This window comes from Mauremys mutica, chromosome 14 (genome assembly GCF_020497125.1).
Source record: "Mauremys mutica isolate MM-2020 ecotype Southern chromosome 14, ASM2049712v1, whole genome shotgun sequence".
Lineage (NCBI taxonomy): Eukaryota > Metazoa > Chordata > Testudines > Geoemydidae > Mauremys > Mauremys mutica.
The window spans coordinates 26,673,619-26,697,968 of NC_059085.1; the positions used below are offsets into that span (position 1 = coordinate 26,673,619).

General features: G+C 39.1%; 2 protein-coding genes across 2 annotated transcripts in view; one reads left to right on the plus strand and one right to left on the minus strand.

Moving 5' to 3' along the window:
- ANKRD27 (ankyrin repeat domain 27) overlaps positions 1-14,849 on the minus strand; it is a 74,651-nt gene extending 59,802 nt beyond the window's left edge. The window contains exons 1-2 of the mRNA XM_044987387.1: positions 14,649-14,849; positions 5,435-5,563 (exon numbers count right to left, since the gene is read on the minus strand). Coding sequence (XP_044843322.1) covers positions 5,435-5,536 — 102 coding nt within the window. The 5' untranslated portion in view covers positions 5,537-5,563; positions 14,649-14,849. The remainder of the gene's footprint in view (positions 1-5,434; positions 5,564-14,648) is intronic.
- Positions 14,850-14,863: 14 nt separating this feature from the next.
- Positions 14,864-17,804, plus strand: LOC123349373 (regulator of G protein signaling 9 binding protein). The gene has a single exon (XM_044987384.1). It carries the CDS (start codon positions 15,427-15,429, stop codon positions 16,138-16,140), a length of 714 nt encoding a protein of 237 aa, XP_044843319.1. The 5' UTR covers positions 14,864-15,426; the 3' UTR covers positions 16,141-17,804.
- Positions 17,805-24,350: the final 6,546 nt, after the last annotated feature.

The window sequence follows — 24,350 nt, forward strand, 5'->3', positions numbered from 1 at the left end:
GTGCTAATGAAGCCTTTCCGTATTAGGCCTGAGTAAACCAAAGTTATGTTATGCTTGTCCAAACTGTGTTGGAAAGCTTACAGAACTCATTAGACTGAAGGCCGTGTATCTACCTAAGTCAGCTATTTCGCTTATCAGTTTTGTTTGGCTCCCCAAGTATATGTTGGCTCCCCAAGTGTATGCAGCTGCATTCACATGTATGCATCCAAAGTATCTAGTACAAAGGGTCAACGGATGTATCTTGTGTCCCCTTCAGAATGACAAATGTATCCTCAACAGATGTATTTTGTGGGGCCTACCACAAAATCCTGCGTACCCAATTATCCCCTAATAGATACATGTACAGGGTCTATAGGTCAACCAAATGACGTAGACAAACGTAGGCTAAGTTGTTTGTTTCGGGGTATAAAGGTAAGCCCATCTGGCCATGTAAGGTGTGTCTCTTTCTCTGGCACTAGCCGAGAGGAACACCCGCTCAGCTGACCGATCAATAAAGGGTGTGGTACTTGTCTTCCTGTCTCCGTGCCTCCTTGGTGTAATTAGGTAAGCTCCAGGGGGAAACGAGCCCTTTTGGCTAACAACATGGGCTGTAGGGGGAGCGCTCAGAGGAGGGAAAAAAAAGTTGAGAACCCCTGGTCTAGAGTGAATTATGCAATCAATAGAAGAACATTAATAGTACTTAACTATACAATCATTTGAAATGAAGTAGTCTGTTTTCAGCTTGTGCGATAGAACTTAGTGCTCATGGAACGTGCTGGACTGATGTTCATACACAGGACACAGCCCAGTGATACTCCAAGCTTCCCTCCCTCATGCTGCCCAGCCATTGTGCCTCAACCCTGACCTGGGAGAAATCTCTTTTAAAAGCTATCCTCTTATCCATCACCTTGCTAATTCAATCCTCTACATCTCTGGCAGTTTGTACTCTCCGGGTTGGATTCACAATGCCAACATACAGTGCCGGTGTTAGCCCTGAAGCAGGAATATTCCGCCCTCCCAATTCCCAATACTAAAACAGGCAAGTTCTTACAATAAAAAAAGTGAATGGGAGGCCCTCTGGAGCTGCTTGGGGCACTAAGCAATTGCTTAGTCTGTTTATGCAGAACACTGTCTCTACAAACATAACCCTGGTAGTAGCCTCAGTCCACTCAACTACGGTGTGATGAAGTTTTAAGAGCAATGACTTGCAGTTGCTACTATCCTCACCAGGATTTGAGCTATCTGAAAAGGTTTTAAAAGGAAGAAAGTCTGCCCCCTTTGCAATCAGAGTTTTCTTCATTATAACATACTTGCTCACTGTTTCACTTTGAAGCATTTCTTAAAGTTCAGCCCTTCATTTTAACTGGGATTGGAGAGAGAAGAAAGTGAAAAGATGGAGTGCGGTTTCTTCAGGCACCATAGTTATAAGTAAGGTAACTGGAGAATCCCAGGATATTGCTATAATGGCCTTCAAATTTGAGAAGTCTTCTGCGAGTCATTTAGATTGTCTATTGAGTTTGCTTATAGGCTCCCTTGGCAATTGTCAGACCAAGTCTTCAGTACATATCGAGTATGCCAAAGGTTTCTTACCTTTTTGGGGAGGAATAGCAAGATTTACTTGAACCACCAACTTTAAAGTAGTTTTGAAAAGATGTTTGGTGCATTTTTTTTTTTTAAAAAGACCCAAAAAAGCTATGCATAGTCTCAGTTTCACTAACACTGCTTATCTAGGACATAATGGCATCCACAACTAATATAAGATTGTTTCTTAAAAGAGACGGTTAGTTTTTAGGAAAGATAAAGCAGAATTTTCTTCCCTATGTGGAGAATGAAGCATTATGTGTTAGATTATCAAATACAGAAATTATTCCATTCAAGGCTATTTGAGCAGAAGTTGAATTTAAAGAAACCCCAAAACTTAGGCTATGTCTACACTACCGCAGAAAGTTAACCTATGCTATGTGAATAACGTAGTTGGAGTCGACATACCTTGGGTCGAGTTATGTGAGGGGTCGACAGAAGAAAGCCGCCCGTCGACTCTACCCCACAACGAGAAGAGTAAGGTGAGTACAGGGGTTGACTGGAGAGCGATCTGCTGTCGATTTGGCGGGTCTTCACTAGACCTGCTAAATTGACTGCCAGTGGATCGATTTCAGAGCATTGATCTGAGCTGTAGTGTAGACATAGCCTTAGAGAACTCTTCCTACACAAGACTTTGTTTTTGATATCCACCCTGCCCCACCTCCCACCCCCGCTGCGGACAACCTCAATAGCAAGAAGTTATATATCCTCACCTCCAAATTTGCTTAGTTACAGCAACTCAGATGAGTCAGTCACACAAAAAGAAGTCAATTTACTCAGTCAGGCAGAAAAAAAGATTTCAGCAACTACTTCAAACAGCTAGACTTTAAAACAGAAGTAGCACAGCAGAATTCTGAACAGCCCTAGAACTAAAAGTTGAAAAGATATATTCAGAGAAGAATAGGAAGTGGGACTGTGATTACCTCTAAGAACTAGTCTGCATAGCTCTTAAAGTCTTTTAGAAAGGTGTATTAGATTTATGAAACAGTTTCACTCTTCTCTGTATCAGCTATGCATTTAAAAAAATCCGCATACAATGGAGGAACAACTTAAATACTGGGATCACACCAGTTTCTACATTTAAGCAGCACTTCAACAAACTAGCTACATGCTAATCTGTGACAGGCCAATATTTCTCTCTGGTAGAACAGTTATACTAGTGAGGTAGCAGAACCATTGTTTCTTGCATTCCCAAGTCACTGGCATTTGGATGCTTGTCACAAAAAAGGTCAAAACCACCAGAGAGAGAAGAAAGATAGTCTTAAAAGGAACCAGGGCAAATGGCATATTAGTTCATACATACGCAAAATTTGACTAACTACCATTAAAGCTACCTGGTGAATATTTTGAGCCCCTATTCTTCCATCAAGAAACTAAACTGATCTAAAACTGGTAGTATACATGCCTAGTTTTCAAATGAAAAAAAAACACAAAAAAAACAGATATTGTCTCAGAGTACAACGTCGTCTAATTCCTGCTGTTCTCTGGAACAGTGCAAAAATTTACAATTTCTCCTAACTAAAACCCTTTCAGTATTGAAAGATACTTTTTACAGAAGCACTTCTACTCTTCAGATAAGAGCACTCTCGCTGGAAATATTAACACTGCTCACAGAAACAAATGCTTTTATTCTGGAGGCATAAAAAGCAATACCATTAGCAGCAGCAGAATCACCTCCACAAGGAGGTCAGACCTGAGATGAGCAGAGCATCAGCAGATATCAGGAATCTCGACAAAATGTAAGTTCTGCAAATATTTACATTTCTAACAGCAGCACTGCAGTTTCAGACATTCACAAAGCACTCTGACTGGACATTGTTTAGTCCCCTTCTCTCCATTCCTTTGGCATGCAATTAAAAAAAATTAAAAGCATACCCTATTGCCTCTTATTTATTCCTCAACAAGCAGAAGATCTTATTACTGAATTAGAAGTACAGTAAACTTTAAAGAACAATTAAAAGTGCCTTTTTGTTTTGTGCTGCCAACAGTTAAAAGTTTAAATGAAGCAGTTTATAGAAGACTAACAGGCACAGTGTCAAAACAACATTTTATACTGAAAGCCTGTTCCAACAATACTGTGCCTTGTCCTCATACACTAGTTATAGGAAAAACTGGATACTGCACAGGACCACTTGTGTATGTGGACAAGGTTAAATGTTAAACTATTATTAATACTGATTTAGGACAAAGCCTGTGTAAAAAAAAAAAAAACCACACCACAGAGTTCTGCCTCTCTTCCCCCCCCTCACCCCCCACAATTCGCACAAGAAGAAAAAAAAAACACAAAATTGTTTTCATACTCAACATTTCTGCTCAAATCCCATGAAGGTGGCAACCCCAATATTTCAGTTTTCTTACTCCATGTATTCTACATATTGCAGGTCATTCACACACATGTTCAGATAGTTAAGTTTCTAAACTTTGAATACCGCTCATGCAGAAATGATTTGACTTAGTTTTTTTCCTACTTTTACAAACAAACAAAACACAATGCATCATCAGGGCTTTCTCCAAGATTTTAAGATAAATAGGCTGACTAATTTTTCTTGTGCCATTGCTAATGGATGATCAAAAAGCCCAAGAATAAGTGAAGTTATTTAACCTAATAAAAGATGTCCATAGGCTTGGAATTAGAGCTACCCTCTAAATAAGGTTCTATATGTAGCTAATAAATAAAAATAGAAACCAAGACCATTTGGAAAGATTGGCCAGATTGCTTTAGAGAGCAGTAAAATTATTGTAAACCTTGCTTGCAAGGCTTACTCACAAGCTGTGTTTATGCTAGGATGTTTCCCCTAAAAATTTCCCATGGCTAGTATAAGTGGCAACAGTGCTGGGAACGAGGACAGACAGAGGCCCAGGAGCCAGTGGTTAGTTCCCCTCTCACCCTCAAATTAAGTGCTGTTTTGTCTAGACCTGCTTCAAGGATGGTATAAACACCAAAGCACTTAAAAGACCTACAGCTGCTAGTGTTTCATTTACATCAGCACTCTCATCAATGGAACTGCATTACTGTTAGCAACACTTTGAAGTGATACAGAAAAAAAATAATAATATTGACACGGCCATGCAGAAGCTACCGTGCAAGTCATTTGCATTCTCCGGCTAGGCACTTTAAAAGTGAATATAAGGTTTATATAGCATCCTTCATAGGAGTCATAGGTCAAAACCCCTCATTTACTAACACTTAAAAACCTGGTTTATTCCTGCTTTTTATTAGTTGATGTTTTAATGCCAGAACAGATTTGTGCATATTGATTTACAATATAAAACCATAATAATTGCAAAATGCTTCAGTTCCCAGTCTCTCAAGGTCATAATTATGACCAACAGTACTAGATATACAAGTTATTCAGACCAGCAAGGGGAACTAGAAGATAAGGCTTGATAAGAAGATTTCCGATAAGTAAAGATCCATCAAGTACAGACAGCCTTTCAGTAGTGCATTCAACAGTTACCTGCAGTCTATAAAACTGAACACAAACAATAGTGGCATGATATTTGTAGCCTCATGTCACATAAAATAAAGTAGCTTGTTGGTCAAAGGACCATTCTTCTCTTCCCTTACAAGCCAGGGACTTCAATATGCTCCTGAACACATGAGTGCCAATCCCATATTTAAAATATGCATTTATATTTTGGGTCTTTCTATGAACCATAATTGTAAGAATCCCCACCATACATTCCATCTACTACCTAATGCATTCCCTCACGTATATATTAAAATAAAAACAATGTCATATACTTTATGTATCTCAGTTTTGATCTAGTTTGTTGGCTTGCTCTCACCATTTCCTAAACTTTAGTGAGAATCTGAGAGATGTTATTGCTTCAGTATGTAGTCAGTCAATATAAAAACAGACTCTTTACTTACAATACCATGGAATTCTGCAACTTTCCTGCAAAGGTCAGGACGATGTTTCTGAATAGCCAAATAAAAAGGATTTTTCAAGAGATCTTCATCATACATAGCCATATGGACGTCAGATTCCAAAGATATTTTCTAGAAGAGATACTAGTGTTAATATTACAGAAGTTAAACAGCTATTCTATTGTTTAGTTTTCATATTCAGATGTAACAACATTTGGGAATATAGAAGAGGATTTTTTGGTATATTTCCTTTCATGTTTTAGAGAAGTATAAACTACCCTCCTTGTCTCACATCAAGATACAGAACATGTGGAGTTAACTCCAATATAAAGTGACTGATACAGAACCATGGAACCTCATGCAAAATTAGTCTTCATAACCAAACATTTCCTATTATTATCCCTCCCCAGTTCTTCCAACTGTTACACCCACTTGTGTGTTAAGTTAGACTTTATGCTACTGGGACAGGGACCATCTCTTCTAATAAAATCTGCACAACATCTGTTCGGGGCCTGACTGCTGCTATAACTATAAACAGATTTCAAACAACCCAATCTACTCAATTTCAAGCAGTATTATAAAGAATTACTGCAGTATACTGGCTGGGAAAAAACAAAACAAAACAAAAACATTAACCTTTAAAACATTCATTACTGCAGTAACAACTTGTGTACGAAAAACAAACCCTGCGAAGATAACACAACCACTTCTACCATTATTCTTTGTACATACATTATAATCTGCCTGGTTACGCGATGCTGACATTCTTGTTTATTTTAGAAACATGGACATACACACAGGCAACATGAGTATTCTGTACACAGACACCAATGTAAATTGCACAACAGTCATACACAGGTATTTTCATTACACTATCCTCAGGGGAAAAAGTTACTTAAGGAAAAAAATTTCCATTATATGAAATAGTCCATCTATTATGAACCAATGAATCAAATTTTTAAAGGAGGCACACAACCAAGAAGTTCTATGCCAGTGTTTCTCAAGCTTTTTGATACCAAGGACCAACATGCTGCCTTTCCTAAACTCTGTCAAGGAAATCTCAGGAACCCTCACTGGTCCATGGACTGGCTGTTGAGAAACACTGGTCTATGTCATCTCTTTTAGAAATTAGCCAAAAACTAATTCCTACTTTCAAGCCTGCCCTTCTCCCCATGAATATGGACTAATGATGCTCTGAGACAGCCACCACTAACAATAATTACAACTAATTAAAAGTGTCCCATTCTACCACACTTACTCACTGTAAGGAATACCTTACCTCCAGAAGTAATCCCATTGATTCAAGGTGAAATAATTAGGCTCAGTCTAAAAACATGTTTTACCTGATCTGTCATTAATACATTTGTGAACCAATCCTAATGAATTCAGGTTTTATAACATTCAGTTTGTCTATGAGCTCTTGTCTAATGGAAGAAGTCCAGAAATATAGTACGCTTTGGTAAAAATAAAAAGGTTGTTATTATAACTAAACTAATGAATGAAATAAAATTTTGTTTCTGAAGATGCTAAAACCCCATGTAAGTTATGGCTTCCTAGGTTCTAATTCTCAACAGAAGTTCTACAGTACACGTTTCATCAATGTGAGGTTCCGTGACTCATAATGGGATGCCTCTGTAATGACTTCAGAATTTTTATTTTACTTAGAGGATGGAAAGGAGGTCAGTCAAGGTTACAAATGTCTGGGACATAAATTCCTAATGTATTAGATTGGAAAATCTGTTTCCCCCACTTTTATCCCTTAAACAGAACAACTACTGTAGCAGAGGAACCTACTCTACAAGATATCCTTTTATCAACGCTCTCAACCAAAACTTGAAGACTTTACAAGTTATTCTATGGTATGATGTCTTGGCAAGTCTACAGAATCCCCTTTGTAGAAGATAACAGATGTTTGTAATGGGATCCCCAAGTTCAAAAGAGGGTAGACTTAAGACCAACAGTTCACTCAAAAGGGCATGGAATCTGGGTGCTATCCACAACATTTAAAGGATATTTTTGTTTTAGATGAGCTTTCCTAACTTTAGCACGTATTTTTAGGGAAATTAATAAGAGTGCAATTCACTCACAGTTTTCAATTTGACAGAGGTCATCTGGGGAAATGCATTTAAATGCACCAGACAAATAACAGTTTGAAGAGCTGTGCCCATCTACAACAAATTTATGTCAGATATCTTTAGAAGCTGTTCCACCTCAGTTTCTACCACTGTTCACAAGGCCACAGAGAAAAATAGCAACACACTTCGTGTTAAAATATAAGTTATTATGGCCAGAGCTTTTGGGTTGTGCAAACTGCCAGAGCATATAACATGACCGTTACATTAGTTCTTTCACCACATTCCTTCCTATTGTTCATTACACACTTGTTTCTTCTTGTCTCAAATTAGAATGCAAGCTCTTTGGTACAGAGAATGTCTTAAGTGTTTATACAGTCTGACTGGAGCCTATACGCACTACTGGTTATAATACGGTAGGTCAGAGGCACTCTATAAAAAGGAAGTCTATTTTACCACCTATTTTGGAATCAGTTTTTCCTAATTCTAATAAAAAAAACATAGTACATACTCATGAAAAAAATAAGTTTATAGTACAGTACTGAATAGACCATGAAGAAAAAACAAAATGGCACTATTCACTTAGTGTATGAGGATAAAGGATGAGATATTTATTCTAATTATTCTTCTAAGTTTTGCTATACGTACAGCATACAACAGGTCACTTATTGCTCCAGGTACTCTTTCAAGAACCTTTAGAGTTGAATTAATTATGCTATCCCAACTCTCTTTCTCCCCCATTAAACGTTTTCTTCATTATATGCAGTTTCAGTCTTAACATATTGTGTTTTAATAAAAATGCTAGATGTTCTCTTATTTCTCTCATACTTTCACGCTGTTCATATTAGTGAGCTATGAAATATTCCTGCATTTCTTGGTTGTATACCATGCTGGCCGAAGGACAATGCCTCTTTCCTTTGAGGCTCCCTAGGGTCCAGGAAGTGCATGTGACAGTAAAATGTGTGTTTCCAAAACAGTGTAACTGGAGGTTAAGAGGCAGCTACACTATGCATCAGATGTAGCCTTATGATCCTATACCAGACTGAGAACTCCCCCTATTCTAGGCAGAGTTAGTAATGCAGCCTATAGCTAAGGCTGCCTGATACCTGGCATTGCAAGACCCTGTTTTCAGTTGCTTATAACTTTGCCAAAGGATAACCATTCAGGCTGAATTTTTCCATGCTGGGTATCTGCCTTGGGCTGAACTTCTTCAAAAAGCTTCAGCTAAGATAGTTCAGCTGTTCCCAAAAATTAGATTAGGGAAAAGTTGTTGTTTTTTTTAAAATGTCCTACAGCTGTTTCATGGAAAAGCTCTAGCAGCTTCATGGTTCAGACCACAGACTTAAAAACTGGCGTAGAATGGGAGGTCAGTCAGCTCTAGCATCAGGGATGGGCCTTTTGCTGATCCCAGAAAAAAAACTGCCCAAAGGCTGATAGCATGGCCAGTCTCAGTTCATACATACTCAGCAGAGAATTATTAGAGTTAGGCAGCTACATTCTCTGAAGACTTTGCCTGCACTGAGCATGCTTCAACAGCTCACCAGGATTTTCCCTGCAATTGCTTCTCCCATTACTACAGGCCAGGGCCCTGGAACAGAGCAGAGAGACCTTCTCTCCTGTGCTCTCAAGGCTCCCCCTGCTGGCACCCAGGAGGCAAAGAAAAGGAAGACACCTGACTCAAATGCCACCTGGTGCATTCCCAGAGCACTATTCATCCTGTGCACTGAATGAGGCAGAGGTCCTGTGGGGGGAAAAAAAGGCATGAGATCATGTAATTAGAAATTATAACAATGCATATAGAGGAGGGGGATGAATTAAGGTTACATATGCAATCTTAATTCAGGTATTTCCTAAATTTGTAGTGCTTGACTTTGCATCCTTAATGTTCATTTAAATGTAGTTTTTGGTGCGTTATTTATAATTAAGATAAACTATAATGATCCTACCTGGGCTAGGACCTTCTTTTCTGATCCTGAGAAGTCTTACTCATGTAAATAATTGATATGTCTGATCCTGTTTAAAGCTGGAGTTACTCATGGGAGTAACGTTTGCCAAGACTGATCATGTGAGCTTTTGCATGGACAGGATTAAAGGAGAAGAGATTCAGATATATGGCTCAATCCAGAGAGTCAGATTTAAATTTATCCCAGCAGCAGCAACATTAAGATGCATGCAAAACTAAAAAAGTTATCCTGATTTTAGTTCTCATATAAAAACAGTTTCTTGTCTAAAGAGTCAAACTAAAAAAGTTACATGGATCTCAGCAGGAAACCAATTTGTGTCTATGTTCTGAGATCATGTTTTCCCCAACGTACTCTATTTTAACATTTGGCTTGCCAGGAACTATTCTTGTTTCATCATATGCTACTGCTAAATGATATTTCACAAGCTAAAGAAAAGTTCCGAGAGCATTAATATGTTAAGTCAAGAAGTTAGAATGCAGGGTTTAAGTTTCCTATACCACAAAGACTGGGAAAGAGAAAATAAAAATTGGGGACAAAAACTGTCCTTAAGCTGGTCACAGTTTTTACTTAGTTGTTTTTTCAGAAAGATGACCAAAGAAAGTTGAACTTTCTTTCTGCCATATGTCCATGGAACATAATTCCAAGATCTCATTCCATCTGGAAGGGAAGAGTGAAAAAAGCTTTAGTTGTCCCTTTAACCATGTGATAAAGCTAAATCAGAAACACAAGAGAGGTGCGCATGAGAAACCACGCCATCTCTAACCATCATATCCCAACTCATGGGCAAAATACTGAATTTATGACTATAGATCGCTTAAACGTGCTGTTTGTAATCCACTGCCTGGACCTAAAAAAACATAATACAAATCCAAGACAGACTAGAGTGATTTAAAATAATTTTGATTTGACAGATGGTTGCAGGAAGAGAGTTCAGTTCCCAGCACATGAGATTACACATCACAAATAACTAGCTCTAAACCGCTTAGTGGCAGCAGCCATAGGACAAGCAGAATACTGAGCATGGTTCAGCGTGATCTAGAGCACCAACAAAATGAAATGATAAAGAACAAATCCACATTCAAAAATAAAAACTAGTTAAAACACTTCTGTAATTAAGATAGCAAATATATACTATGCCTTAATAAAGGAGTACAAAGGCCACAACATACCTTGGACTTCAGAATAGAATTTATCCTCTCTGCATGACGCCCCCAAACAACATCATCATGGCTGAGAATTTAAACTTTGAATATCTTAGCACATTAACAGTTTCCACAATTGTAACTCAGTCCCCTTGGGCTCGAATAGTATTACATAGCTGCACAGGGGGTTAAATACTTGCAATATGGCCAAGTGACAGTTGCTCTGGGAGCCACAATTCTGAATTTCCTTCCCCTCATTACCTCCTTCCTCTCTTTAGTCTAGTTTTTGTGGGTTGGAGTCCTTAGCCATTAGGTCATGTTTTAGTATTTGATTTTAAAGAAAAGAAAATAGTAAAGGAAAAGGGTGAGTTAGTACATTGAAATATTTATTATACCATGTGGAAATCAACAGATTTGAATGTGTCTGTCTGGAATTCAGTACATTAAATGTAGCATGGAAGAAAAAGGGTGGAATGGACTGACTGCCTGTGCAGTTTTTTTTAAAACCAGGAACTGGGAAAGGTATTTTTTTCTCATTAAAGGCAAAGTTTTTAAAAGTTTTCATTTGAGTTCACTAAGACATGGTAATCATGGAGTCCTATGACAACTTTTTAGAGTCACTTAGAGCAGTACTGCACTTCAATACCAGTGTTTCTACCATCTTTTGTACTAAGAAACAGTTTCACCCTAGTTAATTTTTACTTACTAAAACATTTAGTGCCATTTCAGCCAACACTGGCCTTTTAAAAGGTACATAATACAGTGTACCAGAATAACTAACCTGTACACTTCTCACTGCAGTAGCTACAGACACACCAGCATCAGACTTGGCTGCTACTTTGCTTTGTGATAAACAAAATCAAGAACATTTTCACTATGGTCACATTTTCAAGCCACGCTTCAAAACACTTGCACAGTAGGTACAGCTGAGACAGGTGGTGAACTAATCAAAGTATGTTTCTGTTTGTTATTTTAAGGAAACTGGTTTAATATTACCACAGGCCTGAACAATGGCTGAGACTTTTTGATTTTCAAAGTTTTCAGGCTCTCTCGATTCTCTATATCGAGATGAAAAACAAAAACACAATCCCTCCTCGGGGCGGGGGGGAGGGGCAGGGAGAGACACGGACACAACCCTTATATTGTCACAAACTATAGGCAGAACTTTCTTAGATGATGGCACTTAACTTTTGAGTTTACTTCAAAATGTTAGTAAATCTGAGCCAAGGTTTGTTAATCTATGTCATATAAAACAGAACTAACAAGGGTTTTCAATGATTCAATAAGATAATTTAGTTATCTGAGGACAGGGGAGCCCATTGATAAACTAAAAGGGTATGGGATTTAGCAAGTAATTCTCTATAATGTCTTTCAAGAGCTACATTTTCCAAACACATTTGCAAGAGTACTCTACCCTAAAAAAAGTACTCTACCCTAAAAAAAGTATCAATCTTGGTCTTTGGATCTTCTACCTGTTATTTGACAATTCCTCTAACAAAGCTGTGGCTGAATCTGCAGTAAAGGTATTGTCTGGGATTTGGTATTGGAAAACAGTGTCATCAAGTTAAGGAGCTATTCCAGAGAAGAACACTGTTCTTGACAACTGATCTTTACATTTATTATTACATGGAAGAATAAGAACTCTCTGACTACAGGTATTATCTATTGCTGCCTCTAGGTGTAAATAATTAGTCAGAAGCTCCTGAAACATTATGTTTCCTCTTGACAAATACATTCCTTCAACCAGTTAGTCTCCCAACTAGTTTCAGGCAAGTTTTCTAATGTAAAGGTCCAATGCACTGAAATAAGTAGTAACCTATTACTGAAATGCATCAGACTTTTGTATGTAACCCTTTCAAAGTATAAACAGATGCATAATTTGGATAGTCATAAGCTTATCACCATCAAGTCACATAAGACTTTAGATCCAGAGCTAGGGCTTATCCTTTTTCCACCTGACTAGGCCCATTATGCAATTACAAATCTTTGCTTACATGTAGTTCAAGTTCACCTAGTGTCATTGCATTCCCATGCAAGATCCCACACTCTTTGGCTCAATCTCCATAGATTAACATTGCCTTCAAACTGGTAGACAGCTACCTAATTGATCTTGGGGCTTCCATGACAAATTTCAAGAAAGTTTCTGAAGCTAGATACCACTTATGCCATCTTAGTGGAACAAACAAATACCATATGTTACATTTGCTCTTTTTTCATTCTTTATGGGGATATGAGAATGTATCTATTTCAAGTCACTTAATTCAGCAAGCCCTCTTGCTGTTCCTTGAACCAGGGGTGAATGAGGTGTGGAGACTGTGGCAATTAAGTTTTCTGGCACTCCTCTTTGATAAATATGTACCGGTATGTTGCAAAATAGCATAAATTACTTTACAGTGTAGTGGTCAGTACTCACTATTACCATTTAAGTAAGTCTGGAGCACCCATTACCAAAGTATATAGCTACCAAGAAAAATTTTAAATTATAATATAGTCAGCACAGTATGAAATATTCACTACTCACCACTAACAACTATTAAATTAGCATTTCTACAATATATTTGCAAAGCATTCAATTCACATTATTTTGCTAATTTATAACAAGTGTTCAAGTTTGTCACATTAACTTACTGCTAATTTGCATGTACAATTATAAAAAGGCCAGGTGCAAGTAAATCCTTTTGGCTCAACAGCTACACTTGCTACAAAACTTCCTAAACAGTTCATACTCACTTAAGTGATCTCAAAACAGAGAAACACAACCTTTTAGTTTACATACTGTATCATAAGCTTTGGAAGGAAGCAAAATGTGTTGATACTACTAACCAAGGAGTCTGATTCAGCTTCTGTACATATGCTAACATGCTAAATTCAATTTTGCATTATTCAAAACAATAAGATAGTATTATGATTAAAGCTGCAGAAAAGTATCAGTTCTCCTAGCCTGACAGAAACAGTATTTACTCATGGGGGAAAAAAAAAAGTTTGTACTGTCTGAGAAATAATCAGCAACAACTCTATTAACTTCAGCATCTAATGCAGGTGGAACCACAAAAAAAGAAAAAAAACAATAACCCTGTGTTTAAATCAAAGACCCTTAACCCCATGTTTATATTGCATGCAGTTTAATCCCAACATAATGTAATTCCACCACCCCCCAATTAATTAAAAATATCTTTGGAGCTCTTTCCCCACCCCACGGGGACAATCAGAATGGAGACTTCCTCAGGGCTAATAAGTCGCATGTTTGGACCGACACCTATCGTTTGGATCTGATATCGAGAACGGAGTTGCTGTCTCAACTTTTCAGAAGGTGAACAATCCCATCCAGAGTCCTGCACTGTGTTGAGGGTGGAAAAAGCATTTGCATATTTCCCTTCTGAAACACGTTCACTCTGAAAACACACGCTCTCTTTGCAACGGTGTCTCCCTTGAAGCGTATAAAAAGGAAGCCAACCGAAGCTCTGTGTACAAGCCCCACACGCCTGCATTACGCTGTAACTTAACTCCCACAGAGAAGCAAGAGCACTGCCAGGACACGGAGATCTGGAACAAAACATGCTTCCCACACCCCCTCCATCCCATCTCTTACGCTGGGGTAGAAGAGGAGGATGGAAGGTGGTTTTCGAAGCTTGAGTTCACAGGCCTTGGTAGGAAGAGAATTTAAAATGAAACTATGTGACAGCGGCAAACCCTGTTTTCAGTCACCCCCCCCCCCGCCACTATTAATGATGAACTGGGGGCACCGCAAGGACAGCTACAGCCCCCGCAAATGCTACCCTCTGCCACAGGAAAGGTCTCGGTCAGTGCTGACAAGGCCAGGAGAAGGGGCCCCACTTAGCCAGCAGTCCCCAAAGTCGTTCTTTTCCTCCCTGGGGGGAGTGTAAGTCCCCACAGCCTCACTTAGAGAATCCGGAGTCAACAGAGACCAGAAAATTTACTTACTTACAAAGGTAACATTGTCTCACTTCCTCCCCAGACACAGAGAACCACTAGCCGTCCGGTTCCCCCCTAACTGCTGTGTATTTCAACCAAGCCCTACCAGGATCCCAGGCGGGCGGTGCACCACAGCCGCCCAGCTCCGCCAAGCCAATGAGCCCCGGCTTCTCCCGCGACTGAGGCAGCCTCCACTCAATCAGCAGCCTACGAAGGTGGAGCCTAGGCCCGCCGAGCAGCACAGCGCTGGGAAGAGAAGCCGCGGAGCTACTTCCTGCTCGGAACCACGTGACTCCTCCAGGTGCTCCAGCGGTGCAGTATTTAATGTCAATAGCCCAGGCGCCGGGTTGGTATTGGACAGGCGAGCTCCCCGGCGCTGCAGACCGGCCCCAGGTCACCTGGAGGCAGCCCTCGGGCTTTAATTAAAGGCTGCCTAGTTGTTAGCTCTGGTATTCATTTCTTCCTGCCAACTCGGATTGGTGCATTTAAAAACAACGTGTCTCTGATTTCCTTGTACTGGAGCCTCCTGCAGGAAACAGCAGCTGTTCTCCCTCTCGGTGTGTCTGGAGCAGGGACTGGGGCAATCCTCCCTCGGGTGCTGAATGCTATGCGCAAAGCGATGCCACTCGCTCCCCAAACTCCTCTCCCGCTTGCATGGAGTGTAGGAGGGTTTGGAGCCGTGTGAGCGGTCGGAAGGGACTCGATCGAGGTATTTGCATGCAGGATCCGAGCTCCGCGATTACCATGCGTGTTGGTGACATCTGGCGCTGGCAGCTCCCTGGTCCGAAAGAGGGTAATCTGGACTGAGCCGCGGGAGGTAGACCAGCAGGGACACCCAGCTAGCAGCCCAGCCCGCCTGTTGGAGTCTGCAGCCCTCCTGAGCCATGGTGAAGGAGGAATGCAAGGCGCTGCTCGATGCGCTCAGCAAGGTGACTGCTTGCTATCGGCACATGGTGCTGACCATCGGGGGCACCTCGGACTCGCAGAACCTGCGGGAGGAGCTGAAGAAGACTCGGCAGAAAGCCCAGGAGCTGGCGGTGGCCAACAGGAACAAGCTCACCGCGGTCCTGAAGGACAAGACGGTGAGTAAGGAGGACAAGGCTGAATTCGAGAGGCTCTGGGTGATCTTCTCCACTTGCATGGAAATCCTGGAGATTGACATGAGGAGAGCCCTGGAGCTGGGCCAGGAGTTCCCCCTTAACGTGCCCAAAAAGCACCTGATCCAGACGGGCATGAGCGGGGGAACCTCTGGGGTGGCCGCCAGGGCTATGAGCGTCCAGAACATGAAATACGAGGCTGAACACAACATAGATGTAGTGGATTTGAAAGACCTGGAGAACGAGATCAACCAAGTAGGAGAGATGATGTACGAGATGGAGATGAAGGTGAATGTCCCCCAGTGGACAGTAGAGGCTAAACAGGATCCTGGGGCTGAACTCAAATCCACCATTAGCGTGGGCGCCTCCTCCATTGGCATGATCTCCGTGGAGGAAAACAAATCCTTTTGCGATATCAGCAAAGTTCTAGCTGGGATCATTTTCTCCGCGGTGCTCATTATCGCTATTGTCTTGGCGGTGTGTGTGGTAAAACTCTCATAGGCTGGCTGAGTGTTCCTGCAAGACAGAGCCGCTCCCTCACAAGTATTTCATGCAGTATGGTTCGTTTCAAGATGGGTCACTTGGAAGAGCTGACAACATCTTGCATATACAAACAAATCTTTGGATAGCATACAATCTGATCATGCTTCCAGCATCTGGATGTATGTGGTTTTGGTTTGTTTGTCTGAAAGCTCTAAAGAGGGGGAAAGGTACAGCCTACAATATAGGATGACTTTTGGCTGGTTTTGTAATGGTTAACTGTGTGCAAAGTATCCGGGTATTATCACTACAGGCTATAGCAGGGATTTGTCTGCTATTAATAGATGACTATTCTCAATAGCCTGAAATTATTGTTCTTTAATAGGCTCTGATGTTCGTTGCTGGTCCATGTTTACAAAGTAGTTGAGAATTGCACAAGATTTGGGGGTGGATAAGGTGGATGGCTGTGGCAAAACTAATAGACGTGTGTGAGTTTTCCTCTCAAACATGGGACATTCTGCCCAGAAGAAAAAATGGAAAATCCCAGTAAGAAGATGTAAACAATGTCTATTTTTCTTAATCCTTGGAGTCTAAACCTAGGAGAGTGTGCAATCAATGTTTGATACCAAATGCACTGTTTGTACAGATCCTAATTGCACTTTTTGGCACAGCATACATTAATCATCACTAAAGGAAATCCAACTCTTAAAAAAAGATGGAGAATATCTTCTGTAGAATAGCTTTCGCAGAGAGATATTAACAGGCTCCATCCCGCCCTTTTATATATCTCTTTTTATTTTCCCCATCAGAAAAGCTAATTCTTGCTACTTGTCCGAATTCTTCTTTCCATGCAAGTGGTTGAACTTCACATCAGCTGCAAAATTAAATATTCTACATTTATCCAAAATTATAAGTAGCAATTTTTAGAACAGGTTGTGGCAAACTAACAAAATCATGTAAAGTGAAAACTGATGCTCTAGCTTGTCTGCCTCTGCAGCACAAATAGAGGTCTAATCTCATGTTGACCTCTTACAGTTAATGAGATCTATATACATATCTGCAGGAATCCAGAGGAAACCAGAACTGCAGGGATCAATCTTGTCTTTTATTTGCCTGATTAGGCCAATTGAAATGATTGGAAATGCAGAATTGGGCCTATAGTTGGTATCTTTGATTGGATGTCTCTGCAGTTTTGTGAGAACAGAGCGTAAAGCCTAACTTTGACATTTTTTTTCTTTTTGTTTGATTGTTTACATGTAGACAGTTTAAACTCTTTCCCCTCCCCCCCAATAAAACTCTGAGCACTGACACAACACTGACTTTGAAGAGAATTTCTGTGATCTCGCATGTATCAATTTTTTAAATATACAAATTATGTACATCTGTTCTGTTTAAAGTAGACTTGCTCCTATGCACACAGATTATTGAGTAACTATACAATGCCACAGGCATAGATTGTACTGTTCAGGCAAATATAAAGACAAGGCACTGCTTTATAGGGTTTAAAATGTAAAGTGATAAATTAGAGATGCCTCTGAATTGAGCATAAAGGACACATTACTAAAATTCACCATGAAATTTGTTGACAAGAAGTTACTGTGCATATGCAGTAGTGTGTATGTGTGTTTAAACAAAATCATGTCAGCTTTCTTAATAAAACAATTTTGTAATTCAAAAGAAGGCAAAAGTCACGGGTTTTTGTGGGGAGAGGGGGTTCTTAGAGGGGATAAGCTAAATAGGAAGAGAGTGAGGGGACAGGGCAGGGAAGAAGGTGGTAATGGAACAGGTGTGGAGTGAAGCTGATGTGAAGAGACTGAGGGAGAAGGGGGAGCAGGAAGGTTGGAGCAAACAGCCAATCAACACAGGAGAGAGGAAGCACAGTCAAAACCAGGGGCGGCTCTAGACATTTCGCCGCCCCAAGCACGGCGGCATGCTGCAGGGGGCGCTAAGCCGGCCGCCGGGAGGGCAGCAGGCAGCTCCGGTGGACCTCCCGCAGGCGTGCCTGCAGAGGGTCTGCTGGACCCGCGGCTTTGGTGGACCTTTCGTAGGCACGCCTGCGGGAGGTCCACCGGAGCCACCTGCCGCCCTCCCTGCGGCCGGCATAGCGCCCCCCACGGCATGCCGCCCCAAGCACGCGCTTGGCGTGCTGGGGCCCGGAGCCGCCCCTGGTCACAACTGTAGAAAGTTCTCCAAAGGACCAAAAATCCCTGCTTTGGTTGCTTCTGCCCTTATGACTGGAGTTTCTGGCTGGCTCCTCCAGTTTTCTCCTAGTGCCCCATCCCCAGAGTTTACCCTTTAAAACTGAAGACTAATAAAGTTAGAATTTTGGAGAGCAAATAAAAGCTCTTGTATGTCACATTTGAACCTATACAGGGTGTAGTCATGTCGGTCCCAGGATATTAGAGAGACAAGGCGGGTGAATTAATATCTTTTATTGGACCAACTTCTGTTGGTGAGAGAGAGAGAAGCTGACCCAGAGCTCTTCAGGTCTGGGAAATATCCTCAGAGTGTCACAGCTAAATATAAGGTGGAACAGAATGTTTAACACATATTTCAAGGGACCATTCATGTTGAAGAGGTCAGTTAACACTTAGTGGAAACACTAATCCACGCTACAACAGTCTGAACTTAAGGCCATATATTGCCCTTTCTCAGCATGTGGAATTCGTATAGATGCTAATGTGAATTCTGCATATGGGTCCAGCCCAGGCTAAGTTTTTGTGTGTTGTGAGGATTCACAGCAAGGCTGTGTATTTTTAACCAATACACTTCACTCATTTTACTGGGGTAATTTTGTATGTGGTTATTAATCTGATTGCTTAATGGTCACAAAGATTATTTTGAGAAGAGAGAGAAAGTTTGTATTTTTGGTGCTATCGTTCCAGTCTGTCTAGATGGAGACTCACTGAAACTGCTGTTTGTTGACTTACAAGTGAAGATCTCCCTCACAACCATAAGGGCTAGACACCTTTCTAAAAATACAGGGGGGAAAAAAGAAAAAAAAAAGTTTGCTGGAAAACCTTAATACTACAGATTTGGATTGCCACCACCAATCACTAGATATTCATGTTCACTGTTTGCACTCTCCCATCATTCAGTTTACAAGAAACTGAATAAGAGCTAGGACCTTATCCTGTTTTCCTTGCACACCTTTTACTCCTATTGCGCTCAGTTAAATTTGGTAAGAGTTTTGGGTGTCCAAGGAATGCAGTTTTGGTATCTGGTGGATAATAAATGATAATATCCACAAAATTAATTGTCTCAAAGTCCTGAACTGTGTATACTGTCTGTCTTCAGTTAGTTGTATAAGTGTTTTAACAGTAAACAATTTGACATTTTCAAAAATGAGCCTCAGGTTAATAAGTTGTAAATCTGTAGTGTATACAAGACACACAGACTCAGCTACTCAAATCTTTATTTATGTGATTAGCTCTTATTCATGTAAGTAGCTCCTCTTACTTCAACATGATTATTCCCACAAATAAGCCTTTGAATGACTGGACTCTGTATCATTCCAAAAAATTAAACTTTTCTATCTCAGCACAAACTGCAGATTTACACATCATTAACTTGTCTCAACAACATCAGTATTATCAACTGAGCTTACATTAAGGTATGTGATATTAAAAGATAAATAGAAGCCTGACAGCAGGATTGGCACCACCTAATTGGCTAATACCCTACCATTAATCTCCTAAAAATACCCAGTACAACTGTATGTACAATGTGACATAGTTCAGGGAAACGTACATGCATAAAATCCAAATGGTAATAAACAAAAACCCTTTGTGCAAGTCTGCATCGAGGAGCAGATCCTAGTTGCATCAAATAATCTGAAATTTTGCGTTAGATTTAAATGGGAGCAAGAGCAATTCCTCACCCAAGTAAATGTTTTATACTTTGGTTCTTACTGCTATTAGAAAGCTTTTTGTATCATGTTAGAATATCTTATTATAAATAGAAACTTTACAAATAAGAATATGGGGAGAATGTTAAAACATCCCAATGAGCAACCTGAAAGACATTAACTAGCAATTACAATTTATTTATCCATCTAATACCTTTAAACAAAAAAAGCTGAATTAAACAATGAAATTTGGTTTCTTGTGAAACAAATTAATCCTTTTTTTTGCTGAAAATTCTGTTCAGTTTACAAATTTTCACTCTAAGAATGAACTTTATAATTGAAGGGATTGGAAAGAATATTTTTGTAAATAAAGATTATTAAAATCAAGCTTTATAATATTGTACATGTTCAGTGTGTGACAAAAATAAAAATATTTTGATTATGATGCTAACCAGGCACCACAAATGTTACTCTGTGTATTCAGAAAGAAATTAAGCAATGTGCATTTTTTTCAAACGATCAGGTTTTATTTCAAAATACTTGTCTTATCAATATTGCATATCCATTTTAGTATGAGTCTATGAAATATTAAAATCTTATAGTTGAATGAACTTGCATCAGTCCATCCTGTGTATGGTGGAATGACATTTTCTATACTTGCAGTAAAACTTGTTACTGTCACTATTATTTCTTCCATTTCTAATAAAGTATGTTCTGTTAACTATCTGGTTCACTTGCAGCAGTAATTAAATTAAAAAAAAACAAAACTTTCAAATATGTCTATCGGCAATTAGCTCAATACACCAGATGATTCTATTTCACTCTAAATCATCTGACTGATATACTAAAATCTCAGATACAAACACCAGAATTTTACATTCCTATTAAAGAAAAAACCAAGTACCTTCTGACTACAGATATGAATCTTAAATTCTAATTTTAATGTACCATCTGTGACAGAAATCCCATTGTTTAGAACATATAAAACTAGAGTGGACAAAGTACTAGCATATAATGCACTGCAGAAGACAATGCTGCACTGACGGGGTTAAGGACTAGTGCTCAGATCCACAAAGGTATTTAAGCTCCAAAATCAGGAGACTAAATACCTTTGTGGATCTGGGTCCCTAGACCCTAACACCATCACTACAGCATTGTCTCCTGCAGTACATTATTTACGAATACTTTGCCCACTCTAGTTTCATTGATTTCAATTGAAGTAAGGAGCCTAAATACCATTAGAGTCTGCGCTTAAATGATATAATACATCTTTTCCTTCTCTAATGTCTGGGACCCAAATTCTGTGGTCTTGAGTCAAGCAAAGGTCCTATTGACTGCAATAGAAGTTTTGCTCGACTGAAGGACCACAAAATGTGGCCCTGTGGCTCTCATTACAACAGTGGCAGCTAACCTGTTTCTGTGAAATGTTGCAATTGTTAAACTTGACAAGATTAATTCTGGGATTGTTCCCCAGGCATAAAGTTAAGCGTATGTGTAAGTCTGCAGGATCTGGGCTTTAGTTCATAAACTACCTGAACATCGGACTGTAACTAAATTGGTAATGCTCACGTTCTAAACTGACAGCACAATGTGAACCTCATGGCATCATGAATATGAGGTAGGATTAAAGTCTCAGCGTTCAATATACAGAACTATGTAAAAATATTTTCTAATATGAATGAAATTATTCAAAGTAACAATACTGAACAAATTGCATGATGTCAAAGGAGCTTTTGGATTTAAAAATAAAACATATTTGTAACCTGAAAGATTGATTATAGCCTTTTAAAAAAAAGTATGCCAAGGAATGATCATATATACAGAAATGTTTAAATGTTTTCGATGCTTCTGGTCCACATATTTACTCTTCACAGATTTTCATTATATAAAAAGTCTTTCAGGAAGACCATTGGATTATACTTCTCTTAATGCTTTCTCACAATACGATTATGTTAGTCTTTTAATGCAGGCTGAGTCTGGGCAGAATAGTAGGTCTACACGTGAGCAGTCATTTGCTGTTGTAAGCATACAGTAAAAGGGGGCTTAGTGAAGGAATTGTTTGTTATATCTGATGTACTTGAATAACAATGGAAAGATCTTACTGACATGACAGCTCATTCACCCATGCACATTGAGGAGGGAGGAAAACGGGGTATGTGGGCAAATATGTATTTAATTTTATGACAGTAAAAGTATGACTCCTATAAATATTGTTATGCTATTATATAGTTTTAAACATGTGAAGGTAAAGTACATCTTGTTAAAGTCCTAAAAGAAAAATAATACAAATTAACTATATAATGAAAGTGATTACAATTTTAAACTTTAAAATGCTTCATTTCAGAATGAGTTACTTTGGATTAATTATGTGGCATATCAGTCCTTACTTGACCAAAGTTGAAGGATAGTTCAAAATATATTTTGCAGTTTTCTGAAAGGAAAAGAATGTAAGTGCTGAATTCTCAAGCGATTTTACTATACAGCTAGATCAGAAGATTAAGCATGGCTTCAATATATAAATTATCTGCTGAACAAGTAAAAAATCATATCAAGGAGTCTTGGAATTATGCCAGTGCTGAACCCTAGGTATCCAAAAAGAAGTTTTGTATCATTCTCCAGTCCAAGATGTGGCATCTAAAATGCAACACAACACTGATGATAACAACATTACCTGAATCCATGTACTACTCTGAGTTAGATTAAATTGTCTTGTATATTATATAAACACACACATCTTTAATATCTTGTAAAATGTAGGTATGGTTGTTGAGAAAATAAATGGAGCAATGACACATTTACAAAGCGTAATGTGAGCTATTCTTAGTTACAACTGAACCAATGTGTAAGCACTATGTGATTTGGAGCCCTATTTTTTTTTACTTTTTTGGGGGGAGGTTGCATTATTTGATAGCTTGCATTTTCAGTTTAAAATATTCAATCTGGGGGAGAGGATGTGTTACAAATATAGCTTATCAACAGCCTTAATTTTCTATGTATAAATTGTATATGTCCTGTTCTGATTCTTCTCTCACATTACTGTAAATTAGGAGCAAATCCATTGAGCTCAGTGGAATGACATCAGTATAAAATTGGCATAAATGAAAGGAGAATCAGGCCCATAGTGTTTATGCTGGTATTGTTAGCTCTATCAGCTGGATACATTTGCTTAACTTGCCTAAGGAGCCTTTTAGAGGGTGGGCACAAATCAGCACTGAGCAAAGGAGCAGAGTTAAGTTAGTTACATTTGTGTAATATTTAAGGTAGTTTACAATTTGGCAGTAAAATGTACTTGTGGCCAAAACCTGCTGCAATATAAATGGTCCAAACCAGAAGCAAAATAATAAAATAAAATAAAACACATACATACACCCCTCTCTTCAATTACAGTATCTTCAAAAATTAGGAGAGTGTAATGGGCATTCCTATAATTCCCCAAACAGCTTCTTTCATACTGCAAGTTTAAAAGCTATTAGACTGGATTCAGTTAGCTCACACAATACAAATAAAAGACAGATTTATTTTAAGATATTTCACAATATATTTCCCAAATAAAAATTTCAGATTCAGAATAAAAATGTAGTAAATCTTGAAAACAGATTCTGTTCCATGTCTATTCTTATACCTATCACTGTACTGAGTGCCTAAGTGAATATGAAAGCTATTCTAGGTGTATGTGTACTAAATTATATTCCAGCTAAATTAAAACAGATCACAAAACTAGGGAATGTTCTGTATCTTACCAGCACTCCTGCACGTTACACCTTTGTGAAAGTTTATGAGGTAAATACTTCTCACTCTACTGAGTGTCTTTGATATTCAAATGGATATTTCTCAATCTGTTGCTGGTGGGTTCTCACAGAAGCCTGTGAAGGTGGGGTCTTGCCTATTATTAACTATATCTTGTATTGTATTTAATATTAAACGTAACAATATGATTCTAGAAGTTATATCACCCTTTGCCTGCCAAGTCTGTTTCTGGTGTGACAGCACTGAATTCAGTGGGCTTTCATCAGTGATGAATTTGCCTGAGGGAATCTATTCCCATGTATGATAATGACAGTCTCCCAAAGGTGTGCTGAAGAAAAACACAGTGAAGAGTTTTTATGCATAACATCTAATGATTGGATTTAGCAGACATTAGGAAAACCTCTTATTAAATGCAAAATAACTAAATTAATGAAAATATAAACACAGATAGACTTAACACTACAAAATTCATAGCTGGCCATTAAGCTTAAGCTTAGATTACAAAGTATGGAAAGATGTCCTGTAATTATAGCTGAACATATCTGACCAAACTCAGACCTAGGCTAGGACTAACCTACAAAGTTTTGTGGGCATAGCTATGTCAGTCAGAGATGTGGAAAAAAACATACACCACCTA